This window comes from Nicrophorus vespilloides, unplaced genomic scaffold (genome assembly GCF_001412225.1).
Source record: "Nicrophorus vespilloides isolate i.1.1-1 unplaced genomic scaffold, Nicve_v1.0, whole genome shotgun sequence".
Lineage (NCBI taxonomy): Eukaryota > Metazoa > Arthropoda > Insecta > Coleoptera > Silphidae > Nicrophorus > Nicrophorus vespilloides.
Window position 1 is genome coordinate 65,241 of NW_017096251.1, and position 22,788 is coordinate 88,028.

The 22,788-nt window shown below is 33.2% G+C and overlaps 3 protein-coding genes and 1 non-coding gene across 30 annotated transcripts in view; 3 read left to right on the plus strand and 1 right to left on the minus strand.

Annotated features, from left to right (window-relative positions):
- LOC108556394 (antichymotrypsin-2-like) overlaps nt 1–22,788 on the minus strand; it is a 23,831-nt gene continuing 1,043 nt past the window's right edge. Inside the window, exons 1-5 of one of the 26 annotated variants that reach the window (XM_017912499.1) lie at nt 15,888–15,984; nt 14,920–15,812; nt 14,713–14,851; nt 1,104–1,271; nt 843–1,033 (exon numbers count right to left, since the gene is read on the minus strand). In XM_017912499.1, coding sequence (XP_017767988.1) covers nt 1,141–1,271; nt 14,713–14,851; nt 14,920–15,812; nt 15,888–15,924 — 1,200 coding nt within the window. In that variant the 5' untranslated portion in view covers nt 15,925–15,984 and the 3' untranslated portion in view covers nt 843–1,033; nt 1,104–1,140. The other 25 variants (XM_017912501.1, XM_017912507.1, XM_017912498.1 and 22 more) reach the window with 25 other exon arrangements.
- Nucleotides 6,262–6,333, plus strand: Trnaa-cgc. The gene has a single exon. It is a non-coding gene; the product is annotated as a tRNA-Ala (tRNA).
- Nucleotides 16,724–18,981, plus strand: LOC108556400. The gene is made up of 4 exons (XM_017912513.1): nt 16,724–16,954; nt 17,017–17,218; nt 18,011–18,211; nt 18,271–18,981. The coding sequence occupies exons 1-4, from the start codon at nt 16,844–16,846 to the stop codon at nt 18,573–18,575; spliced, it is 819 nt and encodes a 272-aa protein (XP_017768002.1). The 5' UTR covers nt 16,724–16,843; the 3' UTR covers nt 18,576–18,981.
- Nucleotides 20,088–22,788, plus strand: part of LOC108556392 — an 8,936-nt gene continuing 6,235 nt past the window's right edge. The window contains exon 1 of one of the 2 annotated variants that reach the window (XM_017912479.1): nt 20,088–20,606. The gene's annotated coding sequence lies outside the window, so the exon portion shown is untranslated. The remainder of the gene's footprint in view (nt 20,607–22,788) is intronic. The other variant, XM_017912478.1, reaches the window with a different exon arrangement.

Here is a 22,788-nt window from a genome sequence, read left to right on the forward strand (position 1 = left end):
TTACAAGGTAATAAATATTTTATTGAACTAATACTATTTTTCCACAATTTTACCATATCTTTGGTTTGAATCAAGAATATAATTAATTAACTAATTACACGTCATCTCGTGTACCTCTAATAATAAATTTACTGTCATCTAATTGTTGTCGTATTTTCCTGTAAATAACGTTACGCTCTTGACATTTATGTAGAATACGAACGGATGGTTGCATTCAAAATCCATTTCCAGGGTCTTCCTCATTATTAATACTGAAAAACATTAACATTTCAAAACAACCGCTGATGATTTTTAGCATTCTTTAAAAATTCTGGTAACGATTCTTGGCATTTTATACACAAACGTAAATTAAACGAGAATTAGTTAATTTTCCCGTGTTTACGTATTATAAAATAAAATAATTTGCATACAATAATATTAAGTACATAACACCACCAGGAAGACTACATGTTAAAAACAGGTTATTTGAATAATTGAAGCTCCTAAAGATGACAAACATCAAAGATTAGTAATATTAATTTACAAAATGTACACATATTACGAAATCATATATTATTATGTGAAACAATAAACACCATAGTGGCAAATACATTGGCGATGTTTAAAACTTTAATCTGAATCTGAAATAAAAAGCACAAAGCATAGATTAATATTTTCCAATTTTGGTAGCAAATATAATTAAGTTAAATTAATCCCAGAATAAAAAAGGAAAATGCTAAGACAAAAGATCTTTATTGTAAATAGATTTATTGTACATACATAAAATATAATGAGTAAAATAATAGTGAATCTTAAATGCTTTGCTCACTTTTGGTGGTTGTAACGCCCACCGTCAAGCGAACCAATGACAAGAGAGGAAATAGAAATTATTGGCGGAAAAGATGGAGGAGTCACACAATGAATCTCTAGGGGTTTTCAAGTGCGCCCAAAAACATGATCGCCGAATCGCGTCGCAAGAAGAAGATGAATGGGTGATCGACGCTGAGCAAGACAGTCGGTGGTATCAGTTTTATGCGATTTACAACAGACACGGCTAGAAACAGAGAAGAAGTAAGAACAAATGAAAAAAATAACAACCCCAATTCCATTTCAATAGTACCAACCCTTTTCCCTAGATAACAATTTTCTAACTACACTCTTTCAAACCGACACCATTTTCCCAGAAAACAAGCAAACATTGCGCACAAGAATCTTGAATAGGAACGGCCGATCTACAGTAAATATTTTTTTTTCCGGGATAATCCTTCCAATTCTGGCATACAGCACCCATCCTATAAAAAATATTTTTTTGCTAGAATCTGATAACTTGTGTTAACTAACCACTACAAACCACGCCTCTCCTAGTGGAGGCACAACAAACCAAGCCTACTTTTTTATTCTTTAATTAGAAAATGTGGAATGAACATTAAAACTTTTATTAAACATCTGCAATTAAATGTTATTACAAATCATTTAATTATACAGTTATCAAAGTTCCAATAAACATGACGGTTGTGGGTTCCATAAATATAATATACATGAAGGGTCTATCCGCTTTAAACTCTTTTTCTTGTATTTTTTCAAAATATGATGCTCCCGCAAGCAGTATACCTAGAACAGAACGACCGCAATGGAATTAACCCAAAAGCAATATTATGGACACATTCGTGTTGATCATGCAGTGTTAATGATTTCGATATGACAATGGTGACATTATTAATACTGAAAAACATTAAGATTTCAAAACATTTTTAGATTTTTAGCATTCTTTAAAAATTCTGCTAACGATTCTTGGCATTTTATACACAAACATAAAACGTAAATTAAACGAGAATTAGTTAATTTTCCCGTGTTTACGTATTATTGTAACAAGTAATATAGATTACAATAACATTAAGTACATACCACCACCAGGAAGACTACATGTTAAAAACAGGTTATTTGAATAATTGACGCTCTTAAAGATGAGAAACATCAAAGTTTAGTAATATTAATTTACAAAATGTACACATATTACGAAATAATATATTATTGTGTGAAACAATAAACACCATAGTGGCAAATACATTGACGATGTTTAAAACTTTAATCTGAATCTGAAATAAAAAGCACAAAGCATAGATTAATGTTTTCCAATTTTGGTAGCAAATATAATTAAGTTAAATTAATCCCAGAATAAAAAAGGAAAATGCTAAGACAAAAGATCTTTATTGTAAATAGATTTATTGTACATACATAAAATATAATGAGTAAAATAATAGTGAATCTTAAATGCTTTGCTCACTTTTGGTGGTTGTAACGCCCACCGTCAAGCGAACCAATGACAAGAGAGGAAATAGAAATTATTGGCGGAAAAGATGGAGGAGTCACACAATGAATCTCTAGGGGTTTTCAAGTGCGCCCAAAAACATGATCGCCGAATCGCGTCGCAAGAAGAAGATGAATGGGTGATCGACGCTGAGCAAGACAGTCGGTGGTATCAGTTTTATGCGATTTACAACAGACACGGCTAGAAACAGAGAAGAAGTAAGAACAAATGAAAAAAATAACAACCCCAATTCCATTTCAATAGTACCAACCCTTTTCCCTAGATAACAATTTTCTAACTACACTCTTTCAAACCGACACCATTTTCCCAGAAAACAAGCAAACATTGCGCAGAAGAATCTTGAATAGGAACGGCCGATCTACAGTAAATAATTTTTTTTCCGGGATAATCCTTCCAGTTCTGACAAACAGCACTCCTATAAGAAATATTTTTTTGCTAGAATCTGATAACTTATGTTAACTAACCACTACAAACCACGCCTCTCCTAGTGGAGGCACAACAAACCAAGCCTACTTTTTTGTTCTTTAATTAGAAAATGTGTAATGAACATTAAAACTTTTATTAAACATCTGCAATTAAATGTTATTACAAATCATTTAATTATACAGTTATCAAAGTTCCAATAAACATGACGGTTGTGGGTTCCATAAATATAATATACATGAAGGGTCTATCCGCTTTAAACTCTTTTTCTTGTATTTTTTCAAAATATGATGCTCCCGCAAGCAGTATACCTGGAACAGAACGACCGCAATGGAATTAACCCAAAAGTAATATTATGGACACATTCGTGTTGATCATGCAGTGTTAATGATTTCGAGATGACAATGGTGCGAATTAAATTTTGAATCTTAGACTAAGGAACACCATTTGACGTTCAAGGTGTTAGTGAAATTTCCATCAAAGTTTTGAAACCCTCACGATGAACAAAAGTTGTGTAGTAGTGCAGCTGTGAGTTTTAGATCTATTTTCGCAAGCTCAGCTAGGATAACAACTATAAGAAGAAAAAAAATAACGTCAAGTGATGGCTGTCATTTCCAAGGACTGACATGTGCTATATCTATTTTATAATGTTAATTAAGAAATGTGTCCGAAATATTGTTTTTGATATTTTGAACATTTTTAAAAGTATTGGAAGTTGTAATTAAAACTAGGTAATATTTTCCATCAATGAATAATTGATCGCAATGTCTGAAATTCGAAGAATAAGACTTTTAGATTTTTGACATTTTGTTGCCACAGTGAAACCAATTTGACGCTACACATTCTATGACACCTTCCTTGAACAGAATAAACAAACTGTCACTTTGACATTAAGAAGCTATACACGTAATAGACTTTGGCGCATAGATCACGTAACAAGAATATATCATAAAAAACAAATAACTATTGAAAGCTCTTTTGTTTTGATATGCATTTATAAATTATCATTTCTTTAAGATGGAAAGTAAATTATTATTTTTGTCTAATTTGCACTTTTTGAAGAATATATGTGATATAGGGGGTGTAATTTAGTGGTAGAGCCGCACAACCGCAATTCTATTTCAGTAGTACCAACCCTTTTCCCTAGATAACAGTTGTCTAGCTACACTGTTTCAAACCGACACCATTTTCCCAAAAAACAGGCAAACATCGCGCACAAGAATCCTGAATAGGAATGGCCGATCGACGGTAAAAATAATTATGTGCGGCACAATCCTTCCAATCCTGACATCGATCAACGATCCTACAAGAAATAAATTTTCGCTAGAATCTAAAACTAATAATAACTAACCTCTAACAAGCCTCGCCTCTCCTGTGGGAGGCACAACAAACCAAGCCTGCTTTTTTATTCCTTAACCAGAGATTATGAAATGAACATTAAAACTTTAATTTTGAACTTTTATTAAACATCTGCAGTTAGTAAATGTTATTACAAATATACTAATTATACGGTTTTCAAAGTTCCAATAAACATGACGGTCGTGGGTTCCATTAATATCATATAAATGAAGGGTCTATCCGCTTTGAATTCGTTTTCTTGCAAAGGCATCTTGAATGAATATGCCTCAAATATTATACCTAGAAATGAACAACCACAATTAAATTAACCCAAAAGCATTATTATGGACAAATTCGTGTTGATCATGCATTCCCAATGATTTCGAGTTGACAATGGTGCAAATTAAATTTTAAATCTTAGACTAAAGATCGTCAGGTTTGACATTAGCATTTGACATTCGAGGTGTGAGTAAAATTTCCATCAGGGTTTTGAAACTCTCCCGATGAACAAAAGTTGTGTAGTTTTATCGGATCGTTGCAGTTGCAGCGCAACAAAGAACGGTTGATCCGCTGTGAAAGCTGGATCTATTTTCGCAAGCTCCGCTAGGATAACAACTAGAAGAAGAAAAAATAATGTCAAGTGGTGACTGTCATTTACAAACACTGGCATATGCTATATATATACATATATAATATAATGTCAATAAAGAGTTGTATCTGAAATATTGTTTCTTGACGTTTTAAACATTTCTAAACATTGTTATTTGTTTGCCGAAAATCTTCCCAAGAATACCGTCAACGGGTATTCTTCCTTGATCTTAACTTGAATAATGTATAAAAACGGATGAGAGATAACCAGTTCATCTGGAGCGGATAGAAGGACTATTGAGCCGTCTGAAATTGCAAACAGGTTTCGATTTTAAGAAATCTTAGTTATTTAAATTGTGGTACATTTAAATGGTGCCAGATGCTGCGAGTGCAAGTAAATCGTTATTATCAACAGATGACATGAATTTGACTTTACCAACACAAATTTATTACAATGAGTTCTTGTTTTTTTTTAAGTTTTACTACGACGATTAGATGAATAATATCAATTGTTTAAAAACGTTATTTGAAACAAAATAAGATTTTGAGAATTAACAGATGAAACACAAGGAAAACAAGATGGAAGTAATGTATTGAATTGAGAAATTATTTTTGCCATTGTGATAATGGAACATAAAACATAGAAAATTGTTGATTATTAAAGAGTAATGCAGAATTAATAACAATTTTTTCGATTCAGATTTGTTTTTTTTACAGATGAATATTGTAAGATACGTAAAACTTGTTAAGATGAGATATTGACAAAGTCCTTATAATTATGCTTTGAATATATTTTTATTGACTACAATAACTTTGTCTATTTAATTCGTGTTCTGTTTCCATATACTGTGCAATAAATTTATTTTCATTTAGTGTATAGTTAGTTTTCCGCAGAAGAGAATGGTCGCGTCTTTGTGCTTCTTTGAAGTTTGAATGAAGTAGAAGAACGGACGATTGAGGACTAGTGTATGTTTTTGTGACACTGAAGTTAAGGTCGCCACAACGCCTGAAATTTGAAAAGAGAATTAAAAATATTTGTCATGAAGAAATGCAATTGAACAAGTACAACTATATTATCTTAGGTGCAGATTTGTGTACATACAATGGTGCTAAGAAGACTCAACAAAATAAAACATGGATAATGTTAATTCATATTTATTTCCATTCAAATGTCAAAGTCTTTAAGATGAAAATCTGCCGAAGAACAAAATCGATGTAGAATTATCCGGAACTGCAGCTTGGATAAAGTACAGGAAGTTGTAATTAGCAGTTAAACTAATATCCATCAATGAATAATTGACCGCAATGTCTGAAATTTGAAGAATAAAACTTTTTGACATTTTATTGCCATAACGAAACCAATTTGACAGTACAAATGTCACGAAGACACAAACTTTGACATTACGAAGCAATACATGTAATGGACTTTGCACATAGATCACGTCACAAGAAGAGTTTTTACTAAATATATATATACACAAAAAAAAACAGTTAAACATTGAAAGCTCTTGATTCTGATGTAACTTATCGTTTAATTGTTTTAAATAGAAGGTAAATTATTATTTTCGTTTTATTTGCACTTTTTGGATAAAAAAAATAATAGAGGGGGTGTAACTCAGTGGTAGAGTGTCTGCTTCGCATGCTGAAAGTCCTGGGTTCAAATCCCAGCTCCTCCAAATTTGTTTAGGTTTGTGCATTTTAAATGTGATTTACTAAAATTAAGTTCATTTTTAAGTAACTAAAATCTCTGAAATAAATATGCAGATGTATACATGTAAAAGCTTTTTATTTTGAAAAAGAAGTTGATGTAGACATATAGAGTATAAGTTATTGCAAAATACAAACACAAAAGCACTTAAAACTTGATGACGCGTCCGATGAACAAAGTATGTTTTGCTCCATCAGTTGTGGTTGTGATGGTAACAACAAATGGATGATCAGCTCTGAACATATCTTTTATTGGCTTCGGCAGAGAACTTCCGAGACCAACCAAAACTCCTGTAATGACACAAAATGATGGAATGCAACTTTAATATTTAAAAAAAATAGATTTTTAATAATAAAAAAAATAATATCTGTAAAACTTTTATGTTGAATTATTGTTTATTTATTTATTTTACAATTTGTGGATCTTTCCCAAAAATATAACTTTACATTTTGCGAATAACGCGAATATTAATGGATGATTCGCAACGAATTCTGGTTTACGAGGGGGGACACTGAACGGAACAATTTTAATACCTACAAAAAAAAGAAAGAAATAGTAATCTTCGATCGATAATTAATTTCTGTCAACGCTGTGCACGCTTTGTAGTTAAAATAAGAAGAAAAAAGAAGTGAAAGTACAAGTGAGTTTTGTTAGAATTTATCCAAATAATTGCAATTTTTATAACAACTCTGCTAAATAATGTTTCAATTCAATTTATCAGATTGTTGTAAATTGTGACGTTTCGTAGCAGTTAAGTGACAAAGTAAAGAAAGAAAAGCAAGGAACTTTTGAATCGTTGAAAATTTTCAATATAAACTCATATTATTGGATAATACCGAAAATTGACAAATGAATTAAACCACGAGGATTGATTAGGAAATTAAAGACAGGTGTCAAATCACTTCACCAAATTTGAAACATCAAATATTTTGGGCGGATGCGTAACGTCGCAAAAATGGAATTATGTTAGAATGGTAACGAAAAGAAATGAATAATGATATATATTTTTACATTACGTATGAAGCAACTAAAATTTGCAGATCTTTCCCATAAACAGAACGTTAGCAGTAGTCGAAGCTTCTGTTACTATAGCAACCAGAAAGGCGTGATTTGCTTTGAAGGGTACTGGTCCTGGGAGGCCACCACTAATTAGGAATACGAGAACTTCTGAAACAGACACGAAAGGCAAAGTTCGTATCCCAATAATCAAACTCACGATTCCCATGATTTCCAAGCAAAAACATAAGGTTAGGTTATAAAAGGCTCAAATTGTAGAACTAATATTGAAAATAACTAAAAGGATGTAAAAATAAAGATAAATATATTGTTACGTTAAATGGTTTATTGAATTAGAGAAATAATGAAGGTCGTTGCAAATACAAAATTTCCACAAAAAAATATGATATTTAAGGCTCGCTAAGCCTTCCAACAAAGAGGATGTTCTTAGTTCCTTCAGTTTCGTTTAGAATTGCGACGATAAAGGCGTGATCAGCTTTAAATTGATTAGGTTTAATCGGGGACACGAATGCACTTACAGCCATAATTCCTATTGCTGCAACAATAAACAGAACTCTAGTAAATCGTGCGAAGAATATTGATGTTTCACTGATGCAATTTGCAATGTTTTATTAAGCATTTCAATCTAGCAAGAAAGCAACTAGATTTTCAAGTGTAATGCTCTTAGATCAGTTACTATAGCAACTCCTCTTAGATGAATCCTAGAACAGGGCAACAAACATACGGAAAATGGTCATGAAAAAATGTGAATTCGACTTTGATAATAATTAAACATAATAATTTATTTCAGTACCAGTCAATGTTTACTTATTTAAATTTTCCTATTATGAAAAAAATAGTCTAATTCCAAATCCAATCAATGGGATCCGACGGTGGAAGCTTCGTCGAGGTGTATTTTGATGTGCTTTGTTTAATGTTGATGACGCGTCCAAAAAACATGAGGAATTCTCGGCGCCCTCTGATGTTTTCGATGATGGCGAAAAGGAAGGGATGATTTATCACAAATTCATGTAAGCTTCCCAATATTTTATCATATAATATTAATTCTAAAAGAAACATATGCACAAACGCAAAATTAGACTTGTGAATATGTGATTTAAAAAGAAAATCTACGACTTTATAATGAAACATGCAGCGTTGATGTGAAAGCGCCATCTAATTAATCTAAGCGAAATATTTAAGTTACGTAAGGTGGTCGGTGACGGTGATGTGAAAGTGCTCAGCCTATCAGACAAAGATTTTCATAAATATCACTCAATCCTTTCGTTTCTTTTATTTCAAATATTTAATGCATCTTATTAATAACATTATTTGGTAAATAAAATATTTAAGGTGAAGAATAACGTCCTAAGAACATGAAGGTCTTTCTGAAACCATTCAATTCAGTCTTGATTCCGTAAAAGAACTGATGGTCGGCATTAAACCTCAGTTTTCTTGGATGACTGCCTAATGAAAATAAAATAAATACGAAAAATCTATTAAGTTGTAGAGGCATTTGCAGTAATACACATATTTGCAGACGCAAACGATCAAATTGAAAGGTGGCAAAAGAAAAACATTTTTGCAAACTGTCAGCTCACATCCAACCAGAATAATTTAAACAAATTAAGTGAGATGATGGGCGGCTCATTGCCCTGTTGTTATAGTCGCCTGTATGATACATTTTGATATAAAAGATGTTGGCATAGAAAATAATGCATAGAGTATATTGAAATTGAAAGTTTATTTTGAAAGAGCTATAAATTTTACTAAAGTATAACTGATAACTTTCATTATTACCATCCATGGGCAAATGTGGAAACCGCGAGTAAGATCAAATTTCTTGACCAGAATATCTTCCTAAGAATGGAACCATAACGATGTTACCGGGTGCATCAATTTGAATCAAGTACAAGAATGGATGGTCAACGTGGAAGAATGGTATTGCTGATAATATCTTATTGACAACGGCTAGAAGTGAAACAGGATTAAAAACTTTCCATAATTACAAAAACGTTAGGATATGGAAAGAACGCGAGAATGTTTAAGGAAAGACAGTTATTTTGCCCATGAAAAGGACGCTATCTGTTGACTCTTTTATGACAACCATGAAGGGATGATCCGTTTGGAAGTTTTCAGTTATGCTCGGTGGCCGAACCGATTCGTGTAGTTACAGATGTTAACTTACAGCTTATCGCCGTTCGACTTGTTTTGGATTGAATACAAGAACGGATAATTGGCATTGAAGATCTTAAGGGGGAATATAAACACTCTAAGAACATAAAGGTTATTATGGAATCATTAACTTTTCTTCTTATGCCGTAAAGGTACGGATAGACGGCAATAAATCCTTAGATACAAATTTACGGATAATGTCGGAAGGATACAAATTTAAAATCAATTAAAATAAGTCCATCAGTATTAGTGAGCGCGATCTATCATATCCAATTAAAATAATTATAATAAATAAGATGAGCTTATAGGATGATAGAAGCCAAAAATAATGAATTCTACTTGCAGAGTTTAATTGCATTCAATAAATCATTTAAAGTAACAAAAAAACGCAATATAACTTGCCTATACAATCAGAAATGGCAATAAAATCAGACAAAGGTTTTCATAAATGATACACGATCCCTTCGTTTCAGATATTTCAAATATTTAATGCATCTTTTTGATAACATTCTTTGGTAGATGAAAACATTTAAGGCAAAGAGTAACGTCCTAAGAACATGAAGGTATTTATGGAACAATTCACTCTGGTCGTGATGACGTAAAAGAACGGATGGTCAGCATTAAACCTCGGTTTCCTTGGATGACCAGTGCCTGCGCTTAATTTCGTAATGATAACCGCTAAAATAAATACAAAACGTCTATAAAAATTAAAAAAAAAAACTCAGTAGCATTTGCTGCAACACACATCAAGGACTTATTTGCAGATACAAGCGATCACATTGAAAGGTGCAAAAACAACAACAAACATTTTTCTAAACGTGTGCGCTATCTGTTAAGTCACATCCAACCAGAATAATTTAAACAAATTAAATGAAATGATAGGATAACAGTACAAGCCCATGAATAGATAGTGATTCTATATAGAAACGATTTTAAGAAGAAAAGAATACAAAGAGTGTATTCAAATAGAAATTTTATTTTGAAAGGCTACAAATTAAGTAGAGTGAGATTAAATTTCATGACTGCAGTATCTTCCTATAAATGGAACAATAACGGTGTTACCGGGAGCATCAATTTCAATCAAGTACAAGAATGGATGGCCAACGTGGAAGATTGGCATTGCTGATGCTGTCTTGATGACAACGCCTAGAAGTGAAACAAGATTAAAAAATCCCATGGTTACGAAAACGTATGGATATAGAACAGAGGCTATGACCGGACAATCGGGCGAATGCTCGGGGACCCCAAACGGTGTTAGTTACATCCTCCTCAGATCATACATATTTTTCTCAAATGTTACCCTCCATATTTTTTTTTAAGTTTCCCCCCATTCATGCATTTCATATTTATACCCGGGGCCTCAAAATCTAAACGACCTGATATTGAAAGATTGCGTGGATGGTTAAGGAAAAGCAGTGATTTTGCCCATGAAAAGAATGCCATCTATTTACGCTTTTATGGTAACCATAAAGGGATAATCCCTTTTGGAAGTTTTAGGGGATCCATTTACGGATAACCGCTCAAATAAATACGAAAAATCAACACACATCAATGACTTATATGCAGATCCAAGCAATCAAACTAAATGGTGAAACAGAATTAAAAAAAAATCCATCCTTACAAAAACGTTAGGATTTTGAAATTCGTGCAGTTACAGGTGTTAATTTAAAAGTTATAGACTTTTCCGAAGAACAGCACGAATTTGTTTGGATTAAATGCAAGAACGGATGATTGGCGTTGAAGATCTCTTTTTATAATATAAACTTGGTGTTCTGTGATTAACAATACCTCCAAAAAAGATAAAACATATTTCAAAAGAAATTATACTCAAATTGAAGTCCAACAAGATAAAAAAATATAATATAAGTTGTATTTTGAAGAAGCTGCAATTTATGATAAAACGTGTGTTGCCTATGCAATGGCAATCAATTCAGACAAAGGTTTTCATAAGTGATACTCGATCCGTTCGTTTCAGATATTTCAATTATTTAATTCGTCTTATTTATAACAATCTTTGCTGGATCAAAACATTTAAGGTGAAGAGTAACGTCCTAAAAACATGAAGGTGTTTCTGGAACCATTCACTTTGGCCGTGATGCCGTAAAGGAACGGATGGTCGGCATTAAATCTCGGTTTTCTTGGTTGACCAGTGCTTGTGGATACTAGCTCAATGATAATCGCTAAAATAAATACGAAAAGTCTATAAAATTTAAAACAAACAGCATTTGATGTAACACACATCAAAAACTGTTTTACAGATACAAACGATCACACTGAAAGGTGCCAAAACGACAACAAATATTTTTGTAAACGTGTACGCTATATGTGTTAACAGATCACAAATCACATCACATCAAAAATGAGGTGATAAGATAACAGTACAAGCCCAAGAAAATATACGCACCTTGGAAGATGATTCTATGTAGAAACTATTTTAAAAAGAAAAGAATACAAAGAGAATATTGAAATTTTATTTTGAAATAGCTACAAATTAACTAATGTATAATTGATAACTTTGATTATTGTCATCCATGGACAAATACGAAAACCGCGAGTGAGATCAAATTTCATGACCGGAATATCTTCCTAAGAATGGAACCATAACAGTGTTACCAGGAGCATCAATTATAATCAAGTACAAGAATGGATAGCGAACGTGGAATAACGGTATCCCTGATAATATCTTATTGACAATGTGTAGTGAAAACAGTGAAACTTGATTAAAAGATCGCGAGAATGGTTAAGGAAAAGAAGTGATTTTTCCCATGAAAAGGACGCCATCTGTTGACGTTTTTATGACAACCATGAAGGGATGGTCCGTTTGGAAGTTTTCTGCAATGCTCGGTGGCGGAACCAGTATTTCTAAAACAAAGCATTTGCCAAAATATAACCATATTCAGGGCGGCCGTAGGTTTGTGGCTATTCGATGGGGGCAGATAAACCCGAAATGGTGTAGAAATAGGGCCACAGAGATTTATATAATAAATTGATATAAATCTCTTTACAATAATAAACAAAAATAACCTAATTCATTGATATATTGCGATTTATTCGATTCGTATAGTTACAAATGATAAATTAAAATTTATAGACTTTGCCGAAGAACAGCACGAATTTGTTATCGCCGTTCGCTTTGGTTTGGATCAAATGCAAGAAAGGATGATTGACATTGAAGATCTCTTGATAATGTAAACTGGGTGTTCTGAGATCAATAATAATTCCTAAAAGATAAAACAAATTAGACTCATATTAAAGTCCAACTAAATCCATTACAACGAAATAATGTAATTTGGTTGTCATGGTGCTAATATAGCAAACAAGAAAGCTGCAAACGACTACTGTATTCCAGATACAAATGGAAGTTGCAACACTAAATACCAGTATCTTCTGTATGCATGAAAAATATATGAAGGACTTCCGTTAAAACTCACAGTACAAGAAACAGCAATGCTAATGTTTCAACAACAACCAAGAGAGGCATAACAATACAAAAACAAAATACGAGATTACAATGGAACAGAACAACGAAGAGTACAATGAGAGAGAGAAAGATAAATTTTAAATTTAGTTTTATTCATTGATTTTACAGTGATCCAATAAAGACTTTTTCAGATTATGGTTTGATGAAGCCAGAAAAACGTCCGAAGAAAGTGACAGAGTTTGCAGTATCATTGATTTTGACGTTGATATAGTACAAGAACGGATGGTCAGCATAGAATCTAGGTAACTCAGGATGGTTACCGACTGATGTAGTGCCGATGACTAAAATAACTAAATTGAATATGTTTAAATGGAGCATAAAAGAAGATTAAAAAACATATAACCTCCGAAAACCAACACAAACAATAAAATATATAATTTATTACAAAAAAATATATAATTATAAATAGGAACTATACTAACATTCAAAAGCGTCAAAGTTTGAAGCAAACAAAATATAGGCTGTTGCTTCAGAACAATGAACACAATGCAGAGACAAACATATAAATAAATTAAGGCGATGTCACTTTGGCAATGAACAGGATCTGCGTGGAATGCGATTTCCCTCTTTGAAGCAGAGCAAGAAAAGGACGGTTTATTTGAATGCCTTTCGGCACAATTCTATCGAAAATCACGTCTGGAAACACATACACATATTTTCTTGAATCCGACGATACATTTAATGATTTTGATTTAGTAATAATGTTTATTCTAGTATGGTCACACCCAGATTTACTTGTTTCTCATATATATATGCATGCATTTTTGATGATTTCAATAAATATTATAGTTTGAATAAAAAAGATCAGAGAAAAATGCAACCAGATGAGCAATTGTGGGATTGATAAGTTATATCACTTCGAAATAATATATGTGTTTAAGAAAATTTAGCAAGTAAAGAAAGACTACAAGAAATATTTTTTAAATAATGTGCATTTAGATAAAGTGCGAGTAGGTAACAATTTTTCAAGTACCAACCATTAATTTCCAATTATTCGGTTAGCTAGGGGAATTTAGTTTTATTGATTGCTTGTCTTTCTTTTCATGTATATTTAGCCATGAATAGGACTGTTCCTGAATGTACGATGGCAGAGATGAAGGGATGATCTACGTTGAAGTCTTCGGGATACACCAAAGAATCGGTTTGAATAGCTATACCTAAAACGGGAATGAGCGTAAGAAAAATTCAAACAATTTTTTTTTTAGAAAGAACTGCTACTATAGTTGCTTGTAAACATGGTTGCCAACTGTATAAATTTCAAAATATTTTGGCTTACACGAGGGTGCTCAACATGTATGTGATACTGCAAGTAATTGAATTTGCAATAAATAAATTGTAAACGTGAAAAGCGAAAGTTAAGCAAACAAATATAATTATATAGTTTTTGTTTGTTTTTAATGTTTCTGTACAGGTAAATAAATGTAGAGTATGATTCACAGCTCGTCACGAAGTTCGAGCCTGGTGAACGTGAGCAGTTTCCCAGAGAATAGGATAGTTTTTCCGGTAAATATGTGAAAAATGAATGGACAGTTTACATTGAAATAAGCCCGACTCAAATCCCTCTTCCTGCGTACTTTCACCCCTACAAAATAAAAGAAACCGTTCACAACGAAGCACAGTGTATGTTAGTAAATGTAAGAACCGTCACCATTGTTGGTGATAAATATGATCTGGTTAACCCATGCTCTGACTTACCAGTGGCGGCGGCAGCTTCGGCACCTTCTTCGTTGACTTCGATAAAAGCCTTTTGGATGACGTCGCTGACTTTGAGATTCTCATTTCCTTCGAGCAGTCCGGTGAGGTTTGGGTGCAAGAACAGAGATTCAAGTCCGACCTAAATGAGTATAATAGAAAATATATATATATATTATCTGTTTCATTAACTTAATTTCAATTCGTTACCATTTTCAGGGGATCGTTGAGATCAATCGTGGACTCGATCTTGAACTTGGGGAGGCTGAGGATAACGTCGGTGTTGTACAATCCTTCGGTGAGCTTGCTGAGGTCGTAGTTCGTGAGTTTCTGTTGGAGCTCGTCGATGCCGTCGATCTTATTGGGAAGGATGACGACCATGTTAACGTCCTCGTTCTTGTACGGCAATTGGATGATCTTGGCGTCTAGTTGCTTGTTGTTTCCGTATTTGTAGTTGTCGGTCTTGTGCATCATGTCGACTTCGACAAAATTGTCCTTGGAGGTATAGAATTTGTCCTTGGTGGTGAATTTCTTGTCGAACTGATTGGCCCAGTCACCCTTGAAGTAGATGGCGTTCACGAGGACCATGCGAGTAAGGTCGTTCAAAGAATCGGGCGAGATGAGGTCCTTAATCTTATCGTGGGTCTTAAGTGATACCCAATCATTAATAGCCTTTGCAGCTGCTTCGCTCTGGGAGAAGTCCAAAGCCTGAGCTTCCGAGTAGAAAGAGTTGGTGGCGATCTGAGAGAAGGATGGTTTCAGGGTAACGTCGTTCTTCACGTATACTTTGTTGGCGATCTCGAGGGTCACGTTCTGGATTCCATTCAAGTAGCTCATCAAAGATTGGAAACCGTCGGCGGAGAGGGTCTTCAATTCAGGGATCTGCAACACGTCGCTCATGACCTTAGCGGTCTGTCCTTCAGCACCCTGCTGGAGCAGCGACAGGATCGTATGCACGCTGATCGGCGAATAGATCAGATTTCCTGGATGCTTCTTCGAGATCTCGTTGAAAACCTTCATGGTGAAATCATTGTTGCCCTTAGTAACGATCTTTAGGTTATCGTGGGCCATGGCGAGAGTCACCACTGCGAAAAGTGCAAGTGCTGAAAAACAAAAGTGAAACAAATAAGTAACACTATCATATGAATGAATGGAACGCATACGGCTTAGATATATACCTAAACCTTTAGAAGAGGCCGCACTTTCATACATCATTATGTTCAATGTAATCACAAGCAGAAATAAAGGCAACAAATATTTATTCACGACAAATTAATAAATTTTCCCATACGTTCGGCAATAATAGTATAATTCGCATTACTCACTAAGTAAACATTGATGATGTCAACGGTTGTCACAGCAACAACAAACTAAAGAGCACGTTAAAAACGAAAAGTAAATCCATGCAACCAAAACAGCATCCAAACACGTAACCTTCAAATTTTGATTAAATATAACAATATAATATAATCTTGAGATAAATGTTAATTTCATCTTGCATAACATTTCAGATTCATTGTTGAAATTTTCTCACAAAAAAAAATGGAGATAAAAGAAACAAGATTCATTTAATTCATCTAAAACTGTTTTCGAGTCTAAAATTATAATAAAAGTTTATAAATAATAAAATTTTAATTTCTGGAATTAAGTTTCTGAAATGCATTTTGATTCGAGTTTGCGATTGTCTCATGTCTGTAAACAAGCTAATTGTTATTGGTCCGCTTGCAGCAGATGTTTATAAACAGTTCAAGGTTTATCTTCGTTTGGATATGATGCAACTTTTGAACTTTTATCGTGGGTTGGCGATAAAAATAAAGTCATCTCCTAAGTTGATTATTTAATAAACGTAAATTATACTTATTGTAATTTTACTTAAAAACAAATATAGAAGATTGTTGATTGATTATCTATGGAAGGCATTGGATGATACGATTTAGTTGAAAAGTTGCAATTAGAATCCAATGTAAATAAGATCGTCAATGAGCGTAGTAGTAAAGGCAACATGTGGGTCTTAATTGTAACAAATTAGCTAAATGAAACACGTAATCTATGTAACTCCTACAAAATAGGCCACGGTTTCTTAGACCTGGCACACATTAACGAGTCTCGTATAGATAGGCACGTATTCGCAACTATGCTTAAGATTTTCGTGATGTTGGGGTTCGTACTTTACGCGGTCGAAGGAGGCGGCAGTCACGATTATTGCCTGGATTTGACGCCTCAACCGCATGTCGACATCGAACAGGTGAGTTCAAAGTGAAGACATTGAAAGAAACTAGAAGATTGATTTGATCTTTTTTTCTGCAGCTCCTGGGGATGTGGTACGGCGTCGAGATCATATCGCATCGATCGGACGCAAAGCACGAGATCATCAAAGACGAAGCCTGTCCGGTTCTGTACTTCTCCGAGGACCGCACCCCGCGTTTCAACCAAGACCATCCGAGCTTCGCGTTCGGTGACTACGCCAAGGGAATCCCCGGTCACCAAGAAACCACCCCAAAAAATGACTGTAAGTGTTGATGAGTTATATCCATGGTAACCGCAATCGAAGTGCATTCGCGATGCTTTGGAAACGGGTTTTCGCGAGGCCGCACCGGGAAATCCCCAAGGACCAACGATCATCTTTGTTGTTTTTCTCTCACCGCTAAACAACTTATTTATATATTATACGTCTTACTTTCCAATAGTTCGCAGTTTCATATTCCGAGAACTTAATCCGAAATCACCTTTCAGTCATTGTTTTCTATAATAGTTTTGCTAAATTTAATTGATTTTCTACGAAACCACAATTACAGTAAAATAGATGTTTACATCTAAGAAAATAACATTTAAATAACTTAACTAATTAATAGTATTTTATATATATATTTTTTAATTTCACTAAATTTTAGTATTGTATTTTTCTGTAAAATTTCAAAATCCGTCAATTTTATTTTGTAAACAGGAAGCTTGACCATTAAATGTTAGTCTGCTCTTTACGCTAACGGTCACTAAAATATTATAATTCAATTGTCTTAAATATTAATTTAATGACTGCCAAACCGAATGAAAAACGCTATAACGTCTGAATATGGTCAATTAAGATTAATTACAATTATCCTAATTGAATTTCATGTAAATTGGCGATGATTAATTCGATTCGATCCGTTAATGACCAATTGAATGAAACGGATGGAAGATATAGAAAAAAAAATACGTGCACTTAAAAATAGAAGGCTGCGCAATTCCTGAAATATTAATTAGCTTCAATTGTTTGATGTCGCTCTCTGTGCACTGTCATTCATTCAATTATTTTCATTAGACGCATATACGTATCCGTCGACGAACGGTAACTATGACTACCGTGGCTATGGTAACTCGGAGGAGTACCGAAGGAGGAAGTACCAGGAGGAGAGCAAGAGGTTGCGATTACTGTGGGACGAGATGGGTTCGAACGTTGAGTATAATTTGAGGTACAACGCGACCAGGGCCGGATTCTGGATCAGCTCGGGTCCTCAGAACGGTAATACAAATTGATGATGTTATTTATTTTTGTGATTAATTTCCTTTCTCTCTTACAAGGCTCTCAATTGGCGACAAAATTCGATGGATTCGCCGGGGTAGTTCAGGTGCTCAAGGCCGTCGGTAATCACATGGTTCTCGTGTTCTGCCACAGATTACCAGATCCTAAACTTTACACTGTTTTATTGAGCAGAGTGCAGACCTTGAGTAAGCATGACGTGCACGGTGTCCATGGCCTGTTGAACCGTCGAGGATTGAGCACGAATTCCATAAGGAAGGTGTGCACGTACAGCGGCGCATCCAGCACTTACGCCTCGTCTGCGATCGGCGTTTTTGCAATGCTCTTCCTAAGCCGGTTCTGCTAAATTTGCGTATACGCGACCTCAAAGTTAATTATTATCCGATGGAGAACATTAAAGAAAGAGACAATCCAAATCCGATCGAAGGAACGAAGAGAGAGATATAAAAAGTGGAGAATCCCACGCGATGATGCATTAATTATACCGGATAATAAATATTCATGAAAGGACAAGCATCTAAAGTGCGGTTATTTATTATTCATCACACAATTTACTTATTTATTGGCGTCATTAATTGATCGAGTATTAACATAAAACCATAACAGTCGTTATTTATACGATCATCAATTGTTAAAAAAAAAAACAATTTATAGTCGCGTAAAATTTCAAAGAGAGCAAAATCTCAACAACAAAAATCCCCAGTGTAAATTTGTCATTTTGAATCATAAAATGAATCACACATGAATTTAGGCTTAGGTTTATATTTTACAAATTGTTATATATTTTTTAATCCTATTGTATATTTTATAAGTAAACGTATTGTAAAATAAATTTAAAAAAAAATAACAAATTAACAAGAATTAACAATTGCATTTATTATTTCATCGAACTAAAACAAAATTTAGAAAATATCTATCTTAATGAATATAACTTAAATCATCAGCTATCAAAAATATGAAATACTTTCAACTGAAATATTGATTCAATCTAATTTAAATATATTGTATGTATGTATTATATAAATATCGTTAGTTGAGAAATGTAAATCATGAATGCACGTCTATTAATCATCTGCGGTTTTTCTAATACTCAACATTTATTCTAGTTTATTTAGCAATAAACACTTCTATTATTATGTTATATTATGTAATAAAATAAAAATAAAGCAAATATTATTTACGAAACCACTGATTCATTTATAATATAAATTGTTACTTGTTTCAATTGCATAAACTTTGATTTTTAACTCTTATGTTGCTGTTCCACTGGGCAATGTATCAGGTCTTATATTATAAAATTATCAATATTTACATATTCAAACTTTATTCAATCAAAACTTTTAACTCTATTTCTACAGAATTGTTTATGATTATAATTGGAATTGTTTTTAATAAATATTTTAAACTTAATAAAGTTAATAATTACTGAAATAAACTCGAATGAATAAGGATTTTAAGAAATGCATTTGCGTCGGTGTAAATATGTTTCAAATTGTTTATGTCATCTGAAATGATGAAACGTCATCTAAAAATGGCAGTTAATTATGGAAATGTATTAATTTGGTTCCTAACAAGCGGAATATGAAAATACCGTGCGATCAAGTGGTTATTATGGGGTGACGAGATCATCGTATCATATTTTTCCGGGGTTTTTTTTAATTTTAGATCGAGCCGGAGGCCTCGATTGAGGCCACCGCGTCTCCCGTGACCCGAAGACGTTTCCGGCGGAAAAACTGTATCCCTGCAATCTCTTTTCGTCTCTATAGTTTTCTGGGGCGATGATAGGAGGCGACGCCGCTGCAGCAGGATTGCAACGGCGTCGGCGTCGGTTTCAGGAAGAACCCGAACTTTCCCCTTTAATAGTCTCGGTGCGGAATGGCGTCGGGACACCGCCGTCTGCCATACTTACAACGTGCAACCGCACACAATATATTTACACATATATTTATAGCGGACGCTAGCACGATGTGCGGGAGAATGAGTGAGAGAGTGAGTGATTAAGTGAGTTAGCGAGCAAAAGAGATTTAATTACGTAACGGTGACAACAACAATACACCAGCATATCGACGTCGATTATCAAAAAAAGATTCTGCTCGTCGCAAGTCGATCTCAATCGCAATCGACATCATCATCCTCATACTCATCATATGAGAGAGTCGCGCCCGCCGAGCACGGAGCAAGGAACAAATATGCAATACACACCACATAATAGTTCTAAAAATAAGTGATTAAATTTAGTATATAGCGTACACAGCAGAAGAGGCTTATTAGTTTTGCGCCGCGTGCTGAGAAAAAGCAGCTTTTTTCTTTCCAAACGCCACCAAAAAAATACCAAACCGAAAACCCGGTGGATGATCCGAAAATCTTCCGTAGCACCGTAAGTCTTAACATAATTGTCATTACCATAATAACAATAATAATAAACAAGAGAAAATAATTTTCACATCGTAAAATCGATAGGTCGAGAGATTCACATACGCAGATATAAAAAATATATATTAGCAGGAAGCAGGAAACTTAAAAATAGAAGGAAACAAACCGTTGAACTGCACTTTTTCTGCCACCATTATTATTTTCGCGCATACATCACTTTGTTTAGCTTATATTTTTTTCTTTTTTTCTCTCTCTCTTTCTATTGACACCGAATAAAAAAACAGTTGACAAAGCGCGTGGTATGAAAGCGCGCATCCTGCAACGATTCAATACCTTGCAATTAGCATCGTTGCTAGGTAATTGTTTGCAGAAACAAAATTTTAAATGATGATAATTTTCTCAAAATATAAGTTTCTTTCTAATATATTTGCATTTTTATGATTGAAAATTGCATTGTAAAATAGGTTTTAAAAAAACTTATAAAAGTTTACTTCAATTTATACATACGCAATAAAAGTTACGTCATATCTACTAGTACAGCAACATGTTCTAACCTCAAACTACTTATTTTAAGCATCGTACTTTATATATGTTTAAAAAATCAGGTTATAAAAACTTGATATTTACTAAAATTGCATATTTAGATTACTTAATTTATTGCAATTAGTTGCAGCAGTTGACTTTTTATTTTAATTTTTGTATTGTATTGAGTTTTTTATTTTGTATTTGTTATTGTTGCAATACATATTATTCTTAACTATAAACTTATTTTAAATCTGAACTTCGATTTACAATTTTTTAAATAATTTAATCATTGTTTATATATAAATCGCATCATCTTTTATATGTATCAAGTGTGACAGGTTGTAACCACAAACTTAAACCTCATCAAGTGCGTTGACACATACGAAACAATGCAACTAATTGCAAATATTCGAGCAACACGTGATAATCAGCGCATTTGACTTAAATAAATAATTGCATTCAATTAAAAAAATAATATATGATAAATAACCATTAAAGCTATGGATTTACATACGTTTAAAAAAAAACAAAAAAATGTACAGTGGAAACTCGTAGGTGTTAAGCAATTTTACCAAAAATCATATGATAATAATAATATGAATAATATTATTAAAATGATACTATCTACATTGCTACCTAAACAATTGGGTGTTGAAGCTATAATTGCAACTGATTTTACATTATTTAATGCTGATATTACCTATAAATCTATAATTTTATAATACTTCTCTAAGCAGAAAATTATAATTAATTTTAAGTATCGACTCACAAACTTTTCATTGTCAATTTTTTGTACAATTTGAGCACAATCCTCTGGAATTTAGTTTAGATATTTATAATTTAGTTCAGTTGAATTAATCTGCCATTACTAAAATTATTCTTTGAACAAGTTTGAGTGATTTAGATGCAAGTGGACTAATGTGCGCATATTTTAATTCTCATTAAGAACTGGATTTGAATATTTAAATGTTTAGGCGTAATGCATTAAACTTATTTCGTATTTCTTTCAATTAATTTTGTTTTATTTATTAACCAACAGTGTTTAATGAGTTAACCATTTTTTAGTAAACTAAATCACTTAAATTTGGATATAAGCAAGGTATTTAAAAATTAATTAATACATAATATTGATTAAGAAATTTAGTTAACTAGCAATTGGATTTGCTAAACGAATACGTAAATTTAGTATTAACGACTGTCGCAGTCGAAGAAATATTCAAGGTAAATTATCGAACCGGCTAGTTTTTTTTAACGTCGTCAGATGTAAACCTGAAAATCTGGTCGTTGCGCAAATAACCCAGTCGCAGATCGTTTTAAACCAATTAGTGGATAATTCGTATTCCTATTTATCGCAAAAAGAAAATAACGAAATGAAATAAGAGTAAACCGCGATAAGTCGATACATTTAAGAATGCGCGATAATCGACATGCTCCAGTTTAAGCATTTCAAAAATTGGACTTGCATTTTTTTCATTTCAAACAAAGATTTATAAATTCCGAATATAGAAATATCTTTTCTTGTTTATAGAATAAATAAATAATTTTAAAAATTTCAAACAAAATATTATAAATAGGAAAAATATTCAATATGATGAAAATAATACGAAAAATTGGAAACCATTCAACAAACAATAAACTATTGAGTTTTTTTCATGTACTGT